The 18,321-nt window shown below is 51.3% G+C and overlaps 4 protein-coding genes across 4 annotated transcripts; 2 read left to right on the top strand and 2 right to left on the bottom strand.

The window, feature by feature from the left end:
• Nucleotides 1-816: 816 nt before the first annotated feature.
• Nucleotides 817-4,780, bottom strand: ANOM_005362 (uncharacterized protein; the record flags this gene model as incomplete). Its single annotated transcript, XM_015550619.1, has 7 exons — nucleotides 817-1,371; nucleotides 1,441-1,593; nucleotides 2,718-2,854; nucleotides 2,916-3,045; nucleotides 3,319-3,527; nucleotides 3,591-3,730; nucleotides 3,966-4,780. The coding sequence occupies 7 exons, from the start codon at nucleotides 4,778-4,780 to the stop codon at nucleotides 817-819; spliced, it is 2,139 nt and encodes a 712-aa protein (XP_015407854.1).
• Nucleotides 4,781-6,638: 1,858 nt separating this feature from the next.
• ANOM_005361 (uncharacterized protein) lies at nucleotides 6,639-7,911 on the bottom strand (the record flags this gene model as incomplete). The annotated part of the gene is made up of 4 exons (XM_015550618.1): nucleotides 6,639-7,003; nucleotides 7,067-7,131; nucleotides 7,206-7,591; nucleotides 7,654-7,911. The coding sequence occupies 4 exons, from the start codon at nucleotides 7,909-7,911 to the stop codon at nucleotides 6,639-6,641; spliced, it is 1,074 nt and encodes a 357-aa protein (XP_015407851.1).
• Nucleotides 7,912-11,002: 3,091 nt separating this feature from the next.
• Nucleotides 11,003-13,243, top strand: ANOM_005360 (sugar porter family MFS transporter; the record flags this gene model as incomplete). Its single annotated transcript, XM_015550617.1, has 6 exons — nucleotides 11,003-11,387; nucleotides 11,467-11,543; nucleotides 11,593-12,288; nucleotides 12,477-12,687; nucleotides 12,753-13,013; nucleotides 13,068-13,243. 6 exons carry the CDS (start codon nucleotides 11,003-11,005, stop codon nucleotides 13,241-13,243), a joined length of 1,806 nt encoding a protein of 601 aa, XP_015407852.1.
• Nucleotides 13,244-15,497: 2,254 nt separating this feature from the next.
• Nucleotides 15,498-17,879, top strand: ANOM_005359 (OPT family oligopeptide transporter; the record flags this gene model as incomplete). Its single annotated transcript, XM_015550616.1, has 1 exon — nucleotides 15,498-17,879. One exon carries the CDS (start codon nucleotides 15,498-15,500, stop codon nucleotides 17,877-17,879), a length of 2,382 nt encoding a protein of 793 aa, XP_015407831.1.
• Between the last annotated feature and the right edge of the window lie 442 nt (nucleotides 17,880-18,321).

Below are 18,321 nucleotides of genomic sequence, written 5' to 3'. Positions count from 1 at the left end.
TGGTTTTCATTCAAGACTACGTTCTATGTATCTTTACCCAACGCTGCATATTGCCACTGTAGCCCTCACCAGGTTTCCCTGAAGGTCGAGCGATGCAGTGCAAGTTATCCACGCCGAGACACAACCAATTATATATGCCCCTCACAATCGTTCCTTGAATCCATCCACCGGAAAGCATTCCCTGTCTGGCTCACACTGGGCTGCTGGGCTTTGCAGTTGTATGGATTCCATTCGTTCCGACAGCTCGCGAGTAGCCTATCAGACAGCTGCGTATGCCCATTGGAGCCCGAGTCCCGGAAGCAAGTGGCCTTTTGTTGGTCAGAAGAGAGAGGGGAAGAGAGAAATGAATCCTTCAAGCGCTCTACGCTGGTGATCATGACGTCGAAGGATCCTGCGAGCATACAGCGGTCCTAAGGATGGAGAGATGTTCATGTTGAAACTCGAGCGCTCTGCAAGCAGGGCATATTGTACATGGAACATCAGCGCACCTAACAGTTGACAAGTACCAAGACATGGTCGTCGTTTTTTACCTCCCCCTGGGGGTCATCGGGCTTACGCTCTGGGGTGGGATCTCCATCGACAAAAGTGTTGGTATGGTATGCGAGTCGGTGCCCAAGGCAGACATGACCGTACTTTGCACTGTTTGCACCGTGCGCATGCTTACGTACTTTGGCCGGAAGCCGGGAGAGCGTGGAGCCGCGTCATGTGACTCCGGGGTTGGATGCACGCATTCATTCATTCATTCATCCATTCATGCTATCAATCAATGAATCAAGCTCCTGCAGCGGAAATCATTTATAGACACATTCCCCATGTTCACTTCCTTGCGAGTGCCGCCAGCTTGGCCTTGATCGCATCCGCTGACACCTTCTCGTCCCAAATATAGTTCACACTCTCCTGCCGCACGGTTGCTTCCGCCCACCGTTTGAACCGCGGCGTGTCCTCCAGCAAGCTCGGGACCTTCTCACTCAGCAACCCGTGTCTGTGGAAGGAGAGAATGCGCAGAAGGAATGAACCGGTCAGCACCTCGGCCAAGGTCAGCTTCTCGCTACCGCCAAAGAACGGACCTTTGCCATCCGAACCCTCCGGCAACTGATGCTCCAGTTCCGATTGGATCGCAGCGACAAGTGCCTCCGCAGCAGCGTCCCGTTCCTCCGAGGTGGAGGCCCGCAAGGACGTCTGGAAGTGGGGTTGGACCTTGCTGAAGAACGTGTCGACGAAGAAGGCGATGCGAGCGCGTTGGATGGCACCGTTCTCGCTGTTGGACGGAGGGAGGAGGTGCGACGGATGGGCGTCGGCCAGGAATTGGGCAACAACTGCGGACTCCGTGATGATGTGCTCACCATAGGTGATGGAGGGGACAAGGCCGCGCTGCATGTACGTCAATATGTGCATGCAGGGAATGTTCGCCGGGCGTAGGCATTGTAGCAGTACACATACCGGATTGATGTCCAGATACCACGACTCTCGCGGCTTGGTCAGGTCAATGATGACTTCCTCGTAGTCCAGTCCCAGTTCCTTGAGGGCAATATGAGCACGGTGCGCCCAGGGACACTGGTGCTGGTGTACAGCGTAATCTTTGGAGTGCTCATTCTGATGTTGTTCCTTGGTTGTTGTCGAGTGGTGGGAGAGAAGCGAGAGGATGGGGAAGACGGAGGCGACCGACGGGGATTATGTTATAGATATACGCACCGCAGCGGGGGCGGGCGAGTGGATTTCTAATCCGATGGCGTGACGATATCGCCATCCTCTGTCGAGGGTTATACGTATATCCGGCCATGATTCTCCGGTGTGTAGGCTCTGCCAAACAAGGATGCGAGCCTCAGGCTCCGTGGAAGTTTTCTGACGTCGGGATCGCCCAACAAGACATGGCGATAGAGCGTGTACGCATCCAGACGGCCGTTCCGCTTGGCAATACTGGCTTTTGCATTGCTGACTATCACTATCCAGCTCCTTGCGTATGGGTATCTTGTATCTGTCTCGTGTATGCTCGGTCTGTTTTCGTGGTTTTGGGTGGGGTTGGTCAGGCCAACAGCGCCAGGCTTCATCACGTTCCAGCCACACACACTTATATATATCTGCCCTCGGCATCCAGGCATATATACGTAAAACCAACAACGGAAGAACCACGGCCTTTAAAATTACAGAAAATTCATGGAAAATCACAGCGGCACATGCTGAGTCATCGGTTGACTTTAAAAAACAATAAGGGGCGAGGTTGAGTGAGAATAAAAAGAATAATCTGTCGTGGCGGTCGAGTTTCGAACGCGCAACCTCGAAGGCGCGAAGGCAAAAATTATACCACGGAGTTACCGTGTTGTCTGACACTATCGATTTTCAGACCGTGATTGAAACCCACTGAATGCCAGCGCGACTCTCAACAGCAAGCTCTCCACGCATTACGGAGGGGAAGTCGTGCTGGATTGGAACGTCTTCCCCTCCGTAACGCATGTTTGGACTCGCTGCTAATCCAATAACACCGATACCGATTGTGGTACCCCCAAACCAACGTGAATGCCTTCAGGACTGCGCCTCTTTTTCCCGATCAACCGATCTGCAACGCAATCGATAGACAGCACATCCATACCTATCCTCATCGTGCATGCGCTGGGCGGGATACAAAGGAGAGAGAGAGAGATTGAGGCATGGGAATATGAACGAGGGGGGCATAGATAGATATCGAAGACTGTTGAATAATCGAATGGTATCCTTCTTACATGGACCACCGAAAACATGACTCGCGTAAGGAACAGCTCAATCAGCGCAGGCCAGTGATCTTCACGGGAGTCGACATCATCCCTACGCACTGGGCCGTCTACAAGTCGTTCTTTGATATCGTCTTCCTGGACTGCATCTGGCATACAAGCACAGCTTCGTGGTGATGTCGGTACCGACGGGTCGAGGGGAGTTCTCACACCCAATACACGACCTATGTACCACGACATGGGAAACCCTCACATCCGACTTGGTGGTGGTCTTTGTCCCTGGGCCTGAAGGGCTATTTTGCCGACAAATTCGTTGTTCGCCCTGGGGATGAAGGTCAGTCTATCGACAGAAGTTCAGCCGTTAGTCCTTGGGGTCTTTGAATCCGCGACACAGAAGTATTCAGAGTTTTACTCGATTGCAAATCATATGGTTGAAAACGCTATGCTATGTACAAGAGGCAAGCGACCGAATCAAGTTTTCGAACGACAGAGAAAACAGCATCGCACCCATACATCCAAGTACACCCGCACATATCAATCAGCCGGATGAAGCCCCGTATACTACTATCTCTGCCAGGCCAACATTACGAGTGGACGGGCTAACGGACGTTACCATGAAGAAGAGACTGCGCGTGGTTCTCTCCCCAAAGGGAATCCTGTTTGGTTTCCCATAATTGTCCAGTGCACCAACGGGAATGGTACTGTCATCATCAAATTGAAGAATGCCACCGGTGACTTGCTCATTGACATTGGGACGGTCGTAGAGATAGACCTCGGAGATCGACTGTGGTTTGGCCCATGTAAGCTTCAAAGTGCTCCCAGCTTTTCCATCCACCGTTGCCCATCCTTTGGTTCATATTCCTGGATAACCGTCTATGGTTACACCCAGGGCCTTTCCCGCTGTCTGGCCATGGTCCGCATCGTGCGAAGATGCGATCGCCGTTGCGTTGCGCGCAACATTCTGCAGATGGGTTGCGACACTGTCATTTCTGCTGGCGTACTCCTGGTCTTTCCACTTCCGACCACTAGGCAGAACCCCAGTGTTTCCGAAGATTTAGGACTGGTGAATGACGGGTGCGCTGCTGTGGCATCGGAGAGGGCAACATCGGCTTCTCTAATCTGCGTCCATTGGTCAGTAAGGGAGTCACCGTTGGGGTGTCTACTTTCCGTACCATCAAGCACGACCTTCTCCTCCAACCCAACCGTCCGACGGTTGTCTAGGAGACGGGAATTCGCTACGGGCTCCCAGTGACAGCGTACTGTCGCTGCAGCCACTGTGCCTCGTTGCCATCACCACAGCTGGCTACGTCATGGCAAACTTTGGAATCGTGCGCAGCGTATGTGAAGAACGCGGATTGTTTGACCTGGAGATCATCGCCAAACACGTTCTGTGCCATCGATTGGATCGGGTACCCCGTGTACCCAGTCAGAGTATGAGTGGTGGAGTATCGTTCGGCTGCCTGTTGAACATAATACGCCGTGGTGTAGTGGTCACTGTGGTCACCACCACCATACTCATGGGTGTAGTCCTGAGTATTGATCCGATCCGGACTGAAATCACTCATCAAACTCGCCAGTGTATCAATGAGCTCGTCATTTGTGTAGCTGGTCGATCCATTCACCGTTTGGATGCTACTGATTTCCGACTGCCAGAGTTTCTGGAGGCTGGTACTTCCGGTACTCGGGAATCCATCTCCGACACCATTGCCGTCCGGCAATTGCAGGAAGACCAGGGAGATATCTGGATTTCCGGCAAGTGTAAAGGCGGGAATGTTTTTCCCGTCAATGCCAGCGTCCGATTGCGTCCAGATGTCACTTACATCGGCCATCTGCGCGTATGCGGCTTGAGAGCCCGCCTGACGCTGCTCCCAGTAGCCCGTGGAAACTTCCCCTGCGTCGCCTGCAGTTAGGAAAACGGTGCGCACTCTGCGACCAGCTTGAACTTCATGCAGAATGTCGGGGCTGAGGAAGAGTAGGTCATCGTCCTGATGCGCAACGATGTTCAATGTCTGTGCAGCCGAACATGGTAGCTGGTCGAGGAAGCCAATGGCTGCGATAAGAAATGAAGCTCTCATTCTAAGAAACCGGAGTTTTGCGTACTATGGGAACTTAGAATAGCGAAAAGTATCATGCAGAGACTGTCCACCTGTCCTGAGGGAATTGTCAATCTGATGAGAGCGCAAGTTCGTTTGTAAGCCTGTGCCCACCCTTTAAACACCATGTTAACTGCTCCTCGTCCCTTATTGTGTGGCCTGACATTCCAACAGCTTTGTGTTTGTTGTGTCTCATTCCTAACCCCTTGATTCTCACCTTGCAATCAAGCCAGGCCCACTGGGTTTCCTTTGGGGTTTTGGCAGGGATTCCCTGGTGTAGGCTTGTCTTTCGCAGGCAGGTCGGATTGCTTCACGCATCACAACAACTCGACAACCTTCTGATTGGAATTCTAATTCTGCCTCCCGTGCACAACATTCAATCATCTGCGGAAGAATGCTGATGAGAAACATGGTTCCCGACTGCACTCTCAATCGGTGCACAGCCAATGAATCTTTAATATTACGTGTTTTCTCATTCTTGTTTCCTCGCTACCTGAGGCTATACGTACACTGGGGGTGAGACGCTTTCTGGAATGCTCATCGACCAATAGATGAAGTCAATCCATGGATCATGGTTCCATACATCAGTCTCCTTGATAGCTGCAGAAACAAGGGGTTCCTCCTCGTCAAATGGTGAGCCATGGAACGGCCTGCGTTACGAGGAGCTCAAGGGTACCATGATAAGATTCCCGATCGAGCCAATTAGATATCTATATTCGCATAATGTATCATTCGGCAGCCGAATCGGCGCACGATTCAAACTTCAAAGCACATACCGAGAATTGCCAAAAACACCTGCACCGGCTCACCCCGGTAGAATTTCCAAGCGTAGATCGAGCATTTAGTCCAACCCGTAGCCTGGGGTTTGAAGGCACAACACGAAGAACCTAAACTCTTGGTTCTCCCAGGGTCCATCGGGTAGTCCTCTTCCAGTTCCTGCGTCCGACACTGGGACACAGCCCTTGGACCAGGAACGGCTTCGAACGGTAGTAGTCATACGTTCGCGAGTACACTTAGTTTACTGAGTGCTACTTTCCCCGAAAGTTGGGATAAAGCCAAGCCTCTCACAGGGTTCGATTGGAGAAGTTGATATGGAGGAGAATGCAACAGCAGATGAAATGAAGCTATCACAAGTACGACAAAACTTACTGTTCACAGGTGACATGCATTAAGTAAGAGGGAATTGGGTCAGGAATGCAGTGTATTGATCTGACGGCTTTTCTCCAAGGACTGCAGAGTTCCAGACCCATGTTGGTTGGTGTATGCACAGAGATGAACAGGTGCCTCCGAAACAGACTACTTCCTTAGGGTTTTCTTGGGTGAAATTGTCGCTCCTCAGCCATGATATCGCACGATATTTCTTTTGTTTTTAAGTTCTTTCGATGCAGTTCATACTGGATGTCCCTGCCCTCTTGGGTCCTTGTTGACAGGAAAGAACGGCCGTAGTTGTTACTAGTAGTAGTGGGTCCGTTGGTGTCGAAGCCTCCAGGCCAGGCGGATCTATTTGGTGTTGGAGTGGGTCATGAATAATATCTGTTTGTCGTTCTTTCATAGTCAGAAGGGAGGGGTGGGTGGGCCATTTCAAGTTCGGTACTCTTTCCAATGTTGTTGATATTGACGCTCAAAGCCTTGGACAAATCTGCGGCGTCATGATAGCCGAGATTGAGGTTGTTCCATAAAGGTGCCCATCATCGGAGATCCTATTCGTATGACCACAGGGGTATGACTAAAGAGTCATTCTACACCGTGCGTAAAACACAGAAGACATGATGGGTAATTAGTATTGGATCTTATCCTACAGAAAGTTCTGTACGCTATCCTAAACGCGACATAATCATGGCTAGTGCTCCGCCACAGATACCTCAAAGGTGGTCTGCACCGTCACCGTTGGTGGCAGATATTTTGAGGAGGGACTCTCCGCACGACTACCTTGGATTGTAGTCGTATTGGTGATATTCTTATATCCGTCATTCGGAATATCTGCCCAGCGAGTGCCAGATTCGTGGCTGGACAGCTTTTGCCTCTCTTTGCGGGCAAGAAGTGACCGGGATAAGTGGATGGCTGACCCCGTGTTTCTTCCTTGACTCGGGTTGGAACTGCCGTCGCGCAGCCTTCGCACAAGGGGTCGAAGGGTTGACAGACAGCCAGCTGTGATTCCGAGGACGGCTTCGATATTCGCTAAGATAAAGAGGGTGGCGGTGCCATCTACGGCGCTGTTAGTTGGATGTCGCCGAATCCTAGCTGCTTGCTATCAAACGGTGTACATACAAAGAAAGTCTGGGTCTTTGAAGGTTTTGTTGTATGGTAAACGAACCACAACCGCAGCGCCCGCCCTAAAGCCATGACAGGATCAATCAGCACGGGTCCTTCCCCGTCGCATTATGCATAGCATGGCTCAGGAACTCACAAACAACCCAACCCAAGAATGCCTCCGAGAAACATTTTCACACGTCTATTCATTTGTAGCCTCCAGATCATGAAAATGGGTAGAATACCCAGGGTGAGGTCACACAGAGCAACAATCACACTATGGGTATAGACGACGTCGAGAAGCAAGTCTTTGCTGATGCAGTGGGAAGTCATCATCCCATGATCCCAGACGTAATGGATGGGGCGACATTCGAGGAGGGTCGTGAAGAAGAGGAGTAGGCCAACCACGGTACTCAAGGCAATCGTCGTATAGATGATGATCAGGTGTACGCGAACGATGGTGATACGCAGAAGTGAAATTGCAACGGAAGCCCTGCCAGCGGTGCCCGTCAGAGAGTAGAATACCTGGCTAACCCACCAGAACTAGAACTGGATGAGTACATGATCAATTTAAAACAGAACCTATGATGGAATGGGTAGCATACACGCAGCGAGTCTCTCATGTTGTTCGGTTTGTCCGCAAAATACTCTATCTTCTTTCCCAGCCCTGTTGAGCCGCCGGCAATGCCACAGATAGCGAATGCAAGATTGAATGCCATTGCAAGGATCATCATATAGTCATCCGCGCCAAAAGCCCGGATTAGATGCAGTCGGACGTAGCATCGCAGGCTGACTGCAAGCAAGGATAGCCCTAGAGAGATGGACGTCACGATGATAATTGCCTCACTCTTGTCATCCGCCATTTCGACGAGATGAACGGCCAAACGTGTGGTTCATGGCCTGCCTGCTCCGCATCTTTTATAAGACGAATCACAGAATAGGGTTCTTGCTAATCAATTACTCAGGTAGAGGGACGTCTGTGCCCCAGTCAACTTGATTGGTACACTATCCCTCTTGCGTGTAGTGGATGATTGAGCATCACATTTCTCACTCGGTAGATGAGCCCTCCACAGTGGGATACATAGCTTTCTCTCACTAGTACGGGACTTGACTTCGTAATAGTGCCACTCACTGGTCATAGCGGCCAATTGTACCTAGCCATCCGATGGCTTGGATCGGCCGTCTTTCGGCACTGTCCAGGATTGACCCATCTTCACTTGGCCCCTGACGGTTGAGGCTCGATTCTATGCAATGGATACCTGGCCTTGTGCCCCAGACCCACAGCCCTCGTGTGTGAGCTTATTTTTGGTTCCTGGGGAGGACTAAGTTCGGCCCCGACAGTAGCCGATACGAGCGAGAAGTGGAAAAACGGAAGAGTCAATGTGGATCCATTCCTTTAACGAGGTCCTCGGGAATTAACCTTAGTTCGGCACCTACCCAAAGTGGAAAGTCTCCGGCGCCCCAAATGGACATCCGGCATTTTACTTGACTTGCAACACGGTTTCCCCGGTTCGCATAAGAAGGGCCGGCCTTTAAAGGAGCTTGAATTTGGCGATTTACTTGAGCAATCGAAAAAATTGACTTCTGCTAGTCAACAACCTTTGAAGTCAGTTCCGGAGCTGAGCCTTCCGTCTTTGGTCTGGCCAACAGGTGGGATCCACAGTTGGTGAACTATTACAAGTAGTATCTGGAAGCTTACCGATTCTGGACCAATATGGGGGAGTAGCCAGGAAGGAAAGGTCCGTATGAAGTCGGGGAACTGCTATGTGCTCCCTTGGTCTGTGGAAGGAATGAGCCTTGTGTAGAACGACCACAGATGTCCAATTGCAGTTCTGAGGTGATGGTTGACCCAGCAGCTCGAGTCTCCCCCAAGGCCACCTGAGCGCAGAGTTCTTACCTTTATGCGAAATCTCGAGATCTTTACAACTACTGTTGGGTACTCTTCCACCTCCTTTTGATACCTTTAATGCTCATATTCGGACCCTCCTTCTACCCCATTACCTTTGCAACAACCGTCCATCTCTCTCTTCCCTCGTGTAGCCTTTCAATCCTGTTGCCCCGATGAACCGAGTTTCTGATGGGCACCGCATATATAGAGATAAAACGTACGTTCGGCTGCAATTCGATAGACTATTGACCTTGTATTGCCATCTCATACTATCCGGCAGGCCTATCGATCACGTATCCTAACAACTTGGCATATATACAAGTAGTGGTTCTCTTTCTCTGTTTATTCTTGGAACATTCCTTTTACAAGAAACATAAATCACGGCACCTGTGGCTGTCGTACACGAACAAGCAAGGTGATTGACTACAGAATGATTCATCTGTATAACTGGGGAAAGGGTCCGCCCACGATGTAGACGGCGACGAAAGACTTGCTAGGCAAATCTCCATTCATTACAGCAACACGTTCAGGTTGTTGTCCAGCCGGTCTTGTGAGCGGGAAATTATGTCACTCTACGTGTCAGAAGTACTCAAAAACTCTTGAGTGAGACCTTTAGAAACCGTGACATAGGCTTTTATACCCCAAGTAGCTATGCAAGCCGCTCAGCAGATCTCGACACCAGCTACCTGCATTCTTTCCATAGTGCAATAGTTTACAGTGGTTGGTCTCTCCCCATGTTTCATAATTTTTCTTCCATTTGAGAATCCATGCATATATCCATGAAAAGGACACTACCTGGATCCACCCCTACATCCAATAATAACATCCTCCCTGTGTGTGTGTGTGAGTGAAAGAGAGACTGCTACATCTGCTGGAATTCCGCCCACTGGGCAACAGCTACAATGTGGGGTAATTGGGGCGAACGGGCCCATGGCGCCGCAACGATCATATAAACGTCACAGCCCTCAAACCAGGGTGACAGCGAAGTAAGACATCGCGGCTTACTCCATGGAAGCCCACGGAAGCCAACCCATGACGCAAGAGATAGGGCTCTGCCAACACGTGATTGGACGCCACCCCGCAGATCGGCCTTCGCCTCAGGCCTCCCAGGCTCCATCGCTAATGCTTCGTGTTGCTTAGTCCATTGGAGGAGCGACCAACTCCAGTCAGGCAGTCAATCTTGAATTGGACTCTTCCATGGTCTGACTCGTGGTATATTGTCTTCGTCCGTGCCCGACCACGCGTGGCCCTCACACTTTGCTTTCTCTGCAGCTGGACGGAAACATTGCGACCCCCCACGGGGATCTGCGTTGGTGAAATGGCTCGTTTGATCGGGAGAAATCTCCATTAAAGAAGGCATTGGTAGATACGCCGAGACATTGTGACCGTGCGCCAATGCTATGAGTCGTGGTTGCATTATGACGACTGATAATTTTCCCATGATACATACAAATGCCCCGATCTGGTCTCGTTAGCTTCGGCGATGCTGAGGACAGCCTAACGCCATGTGTACGTGATTATTGCCTGACGCTAGAAAGTCTCAGCATCGACGGGATGTCAGCAGGGGAACAATCATTCCCACTGATGGCTTGCCAGACTATTGCCTAGTATAACCCATATGTCTATGGTGGATGGAGCCTTAGTTTCGTATTCTGACACCATTGAGTTCATGATTCGTAGACCAAATCTCCTGTGCACCCACTTTCCACCACCCAGTAGCGGCATGGGCTGCGCCTGCTGAGAGGATTCAAGAACGGCCCTCTGATCCAGCCTGATTGGCCGTGTGAAGACATTCACCGAGGCTGTTACCCTGTATGTCCTATAAAATTGGACACACATCCCCCGCATCTCACGGTGGGGGCATCTTGTTCTTGTGAGATCATAGATACTCGGTCAAGCTATGCTGGCTACCTGAAAGCCACGACTTGGCCTGAAGATTAGGATTACTGTGCTCTGATAGTCCAGTTACCTGTCAATCACCTGAAAACTTTTCTTACACCTGATAGATCTGCTATTCAGACGCCCCTTCTCCTATTCTGACTTCTAAGTCCCATAGAGCCTCTACAATGAAGGATAAATACGGGCCGGATGCCGGCCACCAGAAGAAGATAGATGGCATGGATGAAGTGTCTCCCACAGCCGAGCATTCAGAGAAGCCAAGGCGCTCGAGTATTTACGACATCGAGGGCCGACCTGCCAACAAACTCAGCACCGTCTTCAAGAACCCTCTGGAAGGCATCCCCCGCCAGCAGCTCCTCGAGGACGTGGATAGATTCTGTGTCCAGTATGGCCTGGAGGCTCACAAAGATCTTTTCCGTAAAGGAGCGCTGATTTCACAGAATCCTCAGGATGCCCACAATATCCCAGAGCTGGCCGAGGATGAGAGAGAGGCTATTCGGCGCGAGCACACTCATAAATGGTCGCAGCCTTGGCAGCTCTACTTCATGGCGTGTACGTACTGGAATCAGTCGCTGAGCGCGGCATGCCCTTGTATTATCGGACTGTCTGAACTATGCTAATTAGGTTCTAGCCATGTGCTCGTTGGCTGCCGCGGTTCAAGGTATGGACGAAACCGTCAACAATGGCGCACAAGCCATTTACCTCAAGGTGAGATAGACTCCATTGAACACGACTGCAATGCTGATCTGGTGCGAAGGAACTCAATATTACGGACGAATATATCACTGGCCTCGTCGTCGGCGCTCCCTATCTGGCCTGTGCAGTCATCGGCTGTTGGCTCACAGAGCCTATGAATAGGTACTTGGCACGGCGCGGTACAATTTGGGTGTCTTGCTTCATTGCTGCCGTCGCCTCAGTCTGGGAGGGTGTATGCAACTCCTGGGTCAACCTGTTTATCGCTCGCTTCGTTCTTGGTCTCGGCATCGGTTCGAAATCGTCTACGGTCCCCGTCTATGCCGCCGAGTGTGCGCCCGCTCCCATCCGAGGAGCGCTGGTCATGATGTGGCAGATGTGGACCGCCTTTGGTATCATGCTGGGAAACATCATGGGTGTTGCGTTCATGGGCTTGCCGGACAACCTCTCCTGGCGTCTGATGTTAGGCTCCACAGTGGTGTTGCCTTTGGTCGTTTGTGCACAGGTCTACCTCTGTCCTGAATCTCCTCGTTGGTTGATTGAGCACAATAAGATCGACAAGGCCTTCCAGGCTTTCCGCATCCTTCGCCCTACGGATATTCAAGCAGCACGCGACTTGTACTATGCATATGTCGGTGTTGAGCTCGAAAGAGAGGTGAACAAGGGAAAGAACTTCTTCACAATGTTCCTGGAGCTCTTCACCATCCCCCGTAATGCTCGTGCAACACTTGCCACCTGGATCGTCATGTTTATGCAACAGGTAAGTAGAAGACTGCAGGCTGATTCTCCCCACGAACGCTCGGGTGAGATATACCAGCGTGCTTCTGGACCCGGGTTTATTGGCCAAGAAGCTTTCTCACCTCCCGCATCCCGAGGGATAGCCCGAGAACTCATCATAGATGACTCTGCGCATAGAACTAGAGGCTAATCGAGACTTTATCTCCTTAGTTCTGCGGGGTCAACGTGATAGCTTATTTTTCGACTACCATTTTCACCCAATCAGGATATTCGATTCAGCAGGCGTTATTAGCGTCGATGGGAACAGGTATCCTGAACTGGGTCTTTGCGCTGCCGGCCTTCTTCACAATCGACACATGGGGCCGACGCAACCTCCTGCTCTTTACCTTCCCTTTCCTGGCCATCTTTCTTTTCTGGGCTGGTTTTTCGTTTTGGATCGAAGAAGGGGTTAGATACAGCAAGAAACGGGTGGCATGGTGACAACAGGCATGTACCTGTTCGAAGTATTCTACTCGCCCGGTGAAGGACCTGTGCCCTTTACATATTCCGCTGAAGCCTTCCCACTGCATGTGCGTGAAGTCGGCATGTCCTGGGCGACCGCCACCACATGGTGTTTTAACTTCATCCTGTCATTCACCTGGCCGGCCCTCCTGCGCGCCTTCCAGCCGCAAGGAGCTTTTGGCTGGTACGCTGCGTGGTGTTTGATTGGATGGGTTCTTGTCCTACTATTCGTGCCGGAGACGAAATGTAAGTGACCCTTAGTCACACCTGGGGCACTGGCCAACTACTAATATTTGATAGCTCTCACCCTAGAGGAATTGGATCAGGTGTTTTCAGTGCCGACTCGGAAGCATGCAATGTACCAACTCAAGAATGCGGCATGGCATTTCCGCGTCTGGGTTCTGCGGCAAAAGCTCGAGCCCTTGCCTAAACTTTACGAAGGAGCCGAGCATCTTGCAGAGGCGGAGGAAAAGTAGAGCCATGACCTGTGGAGATACTGTAGACTCCTGCATGTATGCTTCTTGGCTTGTGGCACCGCTTGCGGGCAGTGAGCTCGGAAAGCTGTAGGAGAAGTTAATCACACGGTGTTGTCTCTTGCTTTCCGTCTATCAATTCGTTCCTTTTTCTGACGGTGTAATACTTGGAGTGACAGTATATGGTGATGTTGGTCAGTTCCTTGAATCTAACGTGGTCAATAACTCATAAGATTCCATCAGTGAATAAAAGGAGAAGAAGGAGCTTAAATCTAAGGTCCTCTAGAGGGGCCCGTGGGTTAACCTGCTGAGCGTTTCGCTCATGATGCTCTTCATACAACAATACATTGTTATGGGATGAGGCGAGGAGTGAGCAATGGGTATGCACAATGTCTGAGGATCCGTTTGTCTTTGTCCTCGTTGGAGGCGATAGCCATTGACGAAGGATTGGTTGCCACGCCCATTCTCCGCGGCAACTGACTTCGGCTTACCCATCGACGTCCACGGCAGTGAGCGTCTTGAAGCCCCCTGTCAAGAGTAATGAAACCAAGATGGTGGCGAACAAGAGGACCGGTGAGGCACACAGCTATTTCTCACAATGCGGCTGCGCGAAGTGAGGTCACGCATTGATTGGCGGAAGAATGAATGCGACTCTATTCGTGGATGGGACATGTCTCGCAATGCACGATGGGAAAATCATGAGACATGCTGCAGGACCATGACGGTTCCGCAAGGGGGATATGCCGCCGGCTTGCAAAGACATGCACGAGGGAATCAGGGAAGATGAAAAGCCCTTATCGCCAATTCTGGATCGGCCACGGAGGGAATCTCGCGAACCTGTCTGGCCAGTAAGCCTTGCAGTACCTTTGCAAGTGCAGCTACATCTGTACGGCTACGTTCACACTTTGGATTATTTCGTGATCACTACCATCGCATCGGCATCACCTCCTTGCGAAGGGATTGAATATTGCCTTGGGTATCGTGCTGCCTATACGGGTGATGCGGCATGCCCTAACTACTACACTTGTACGACTCGTTCTGCCCCAGCAATCATTGAGACATTGTTCTCTCTGCCCCGATATGTCGCTTAACACGTCTTGGACACATGGGTAGGATTTTTCTTCGAAACGATATACTGACTAAACAAATTGGTGGCGTTTTCGGGGGTTCAGATGACCACTGCCCATACCGGGTTGAGGGGTATGTTGAATCCACCTGAAGTCATCAAGGAATTGGTTTTCTTTCTTTTTCTTTTTTCTTTTTTTCCAGCTCAGGAACCGTTCCATTGGGAGAAGATGTCGCCACTTTCTTTTTTCTTCGAACGGCCTAGTGTCGGAGCTTAGCTAGTTTATTATTTGTGGGATGCACGCTAGGATCCGAGACAATCAAGCAAGCCCCAGCCCAACTTGAAAACATGACCAACGCTCCTCCTTCTCCGATGGTCTACGACGGGGCAACGCGAGCACGCAATCTGCAGGTGTTTCGATCAAGTCAATGACAGGATGGTCTTGTCCAGATCCTGTCGGAACGGAGCGGATTGACGGGGATATGAGATCTGATTCTACGGGGAGACGGCATGCCGAAGGTCAGTCCAGGGGATTCTCACGCTGATCCTTCTGTCTGAATCCAGATTGCTTCTCGTTGTCGTGAGAGAGAACAAAAAAGGAAAAAAGAAAAAAAAGAATTAGGGTTGGGCGATGGCCGGATTGGGACAAGCGGGCGCTAGACTAAATTAGGCGCGTCGGTCACGGGCCGCGTTGGTCGGCGCGCAGCCAATCATCGACCAAGATTGCGGGCTTTCTCCACCGTAGTTTATATACAGAACGAAGTCTCGACAATCACGAATGCGCTTCCTCCGATAACGCCATTTGCCAAGCAGAGCCGGCGTGTGAGGCCAAAGCCTACCAGATGGACCCGCTGGATTTGCTTGCACGCAACTTGGCTACAGCCAAGCATTGTTCTCGTGCTGTTTCCATGTAAAAGTGGGAACGGGTCTGAATCAACGTTGCATTGAGCACCGCTTCCGCATCCGGTTGGGGTTGCGGTGGCTTCATGAAAACCCGATCACGTCATTTTGCCCGGTCGATGAGGGCGAAGAGGTTCTTTTTATCTATAACGGAAGTGGCTCGCTGGTGGGCACGATGGGTGTGTGTGCCGTACAGCGAGTCCTCGCCGCGAAAACCGTGGCCAGAACGCCCTCGACGTGTGCTGAAGGTTCATCGAATCCAGTGACAAAGGTCACCGTCATCCAGCATCGATGGTGCTATCTGCAGTCTCTCGAAAGTTCTCGAGGGCAACGGAAGACCCTTTGGATGCTCCCTCACCCGTCACGGACAAGGACAGCGACCGGATATCCAATGCCGAGAAGAAGTTGGCGTCGGTGGACGAGCGATCGTCCAGCGATGAGGAACACGTGAAGAAACTCAGCGAGACAGATGCGATAGAGCAGCAGACGGAAGAGGATCCAGAGATCGCAGCGCTACCCCGTGAGGTCCGACAGCTGGTCAGTCTCACCGATGATCCGACCTTACCCACGATTACCTTCCGATATTTCCTCCTGTCGATCATCTTCATCGTTCCCGGGGCTTTTCTGTCTCAGATGAGCCACTTTCGTACCACGCAGGCACCGTATTCGATCTTCTTCGTCCAGATTGCAACCCATTACGTCGGAAATTTCTTTGCACGGGTGTTTCCAGCCTGGGAGGTTCGTGTGCCATTCACGAAGTGGTCCTTCAACCTCAACCCAGCGCCATGGAGTGCCAAAGAACATGTGCTGGTTACGTTGACCGCGGCGTCGGGTGCCACGTATAACCTGGGCTATACTCCCATTGCACTGGCGGAGCTCTTCTACGGTGAAAGGCTCAATCCGGCCGTTGCCATCTTCTTCATGTTCGCCATTGTGTGGGTTGGGTACGCATTCGCAGCCATCGCGCGCCAGCTGCTCCTCTACGATCCCACATACGTCTGGCCACAGGCCCTCATGCAGACCACCCTCTTCGAGACCTTTCGAAAGCAAGATGTGTCATCGCCTCTTGCCCGGCGTCAGCTCAAAATCTTCTTCTTTTCCCTGGTGGGAATGACCTTATGGCAATTCCTCCCCGAATACGTGTTTCCATTCACGTCTTCCCTGGCATTCCTGTGCTGGGTCGCTCCCCACAACCCCGTAGCCAACTTTATTGGCTCAGGTCTCGGGGGAATGGGCTTTCTCAACTTAACGTTCGATTGGTCGAACATCAACTGGAATGGCTCGTCGATTCTACTGACACCCTGGTGGACACAGGTCATTTTGTTCCTGGCGTATGTCGTGAGCTGTTGGGTTCTCCTTCCAGCTGCCAAGTGGGGGAATCTGGGCTCATACAAGCACGGCCTGATGTCGAACTCGCTATTCATGGCCAATGGCACCAAGTATCCGGTCCTCGACGTTTTGACCCCCGACTTTCGTTTGAATCAAACCGCGTACGAAGAACACGGTCTCATGTACATGGGGCTTCACAATGCCTGGGCTACATTCTTCGACTATGCCAAGGTGACCGCGGCGGTTACCTGGATCGCTACATTCGGGTACTACCAGCTGAAATCGAATCTGAAGAAGGCCATTGCGTCCCGTCGGAAGTCGGAAAAGGCTAAAGGCCAAAACATCAACTATCAATATCATGATCGTCTCAACGTGCTGCAGAGGCAGTACAAGGAGGTGCCACTATGGTGGTACGTAGCCCTTTTCCTGGCTGGGTTTATCATCCTTCTTGTGGCCACCGCATGCGGATACCTTTGGATTCCCGTCTGGACGCTGTTCGTCGGTCTGGCCACGGCCGGGGTTTTCGTCCTCCCCTTTGGTTGGCTGTACGCAATCTCCAACTATCAGCTCGCGGTGGGAACATTCAACGAGATGCTGTACGGGTATATGGTTCACACGAAAGCAGGCGCGTCGCATCGCCACCCCTGTGGACCTTCTACCTACGGAGCGATCGCTGGCGACGCTTGGTATCGGGCCCAGTACATGCTTCAAGATCAGAAGATCGGACATTATATGCATATTCCCCCGCGAACGGTCTTTTTCTCTCAAATCTTTGGGACTGTCCTCGGGATTCCAGTGAATTACGGTGTGATTCGCTGGGTCTTGAACACGAAGGGCAACATCCTCAAGGGGGTCGAGAAGGATCCGCTGAACCAGTGGACCGGTCAATCCATCATAGGTTCCAATACTCTCGGAGTGCAATATGCTGTCATTGGACCTCGGAAGATGTTTGAGAACCCCGAACTGAGGGTTCTCCCGTACTCCTTCGTCGTGGGAGCCGTGATCCCCCCCATGCTGTACATCCTCCACCGCTGCTTCCCACGATTGCGAGTGGACTTGTGGAACGTCACTATCTTTTTCTCTGGTTTATCGGTCTTCTACGGTAATATCAGCACCGGATATACATCGGCCATCATCGGAGGATACGTGGTTATGTACTGGGCTTATCGACGTCGGTTCGAGACCTGGAAACGGTACAGCTACATGGTTGCCGCTGCCTTCGATGCCGGCTTCAATCTGAACATGTTGTTGATCTTCCTGTTCTTTGGCTCCGGGAAGCAAATCAAGATGCCCAACTGGTGGGGCAATAATGCGGACTCAGTCGAGCGGTGCTTCGCATTGTGAACCAGGCAACGCAGCGTTCCTCATACGAATTGTGTATAAAGCTACCTGTGTGTACATAGCTCTCATCTCTATAACGAACTACCAGTCTACTCCCTTAGCGTATCTGTTTTGAAACACTCATAGTTCTTGTTACATGTGCATAATCTGGTAAGACTCGGTCCTTTGTCGGTTCCATAAACCCGGCTGTTTGGATATGTAGTCATCTCAGCACGGGGACACAGGGGCTAACAGTTGGAAGACAGGCCTTTTCACTGAGTTTTACCTTACTGTACTCTTGCACACATGCTTGTGGGTTGTGAAGTTCTAATAACAAGGACTTGGGAATGGCTTCAACCTGACGAACGTGGTTCATTCTTTCAACCCCTTCGATGTCGCTACCGGTGGTACTACCTGTTGTATAGTCCGTCTAAAAGACCTCTTATCCTGTGACAGCGATACCGCA

This window comes from Aspergillus nomiae (genome assembly GCF_001204775.2).
Source record: "Aspergillus nomiae NRRL 13137 chromosome Unknown contig00098, whole genome shotgun sequence".
NCBI classification, from domain to species: domain Eukaryota; kingdom Fungi; phylum Ascomycota; class Eurotiomycetes; order Eurotiales; family Aspergillaceae; genus Aspergillus; species Aspergillus nomiae.
The sequence above is the reverse complement of the archived record's forward strand: the minus strand, read 5'-3'. Positions and strand labels throughout refer to the sequence as shown.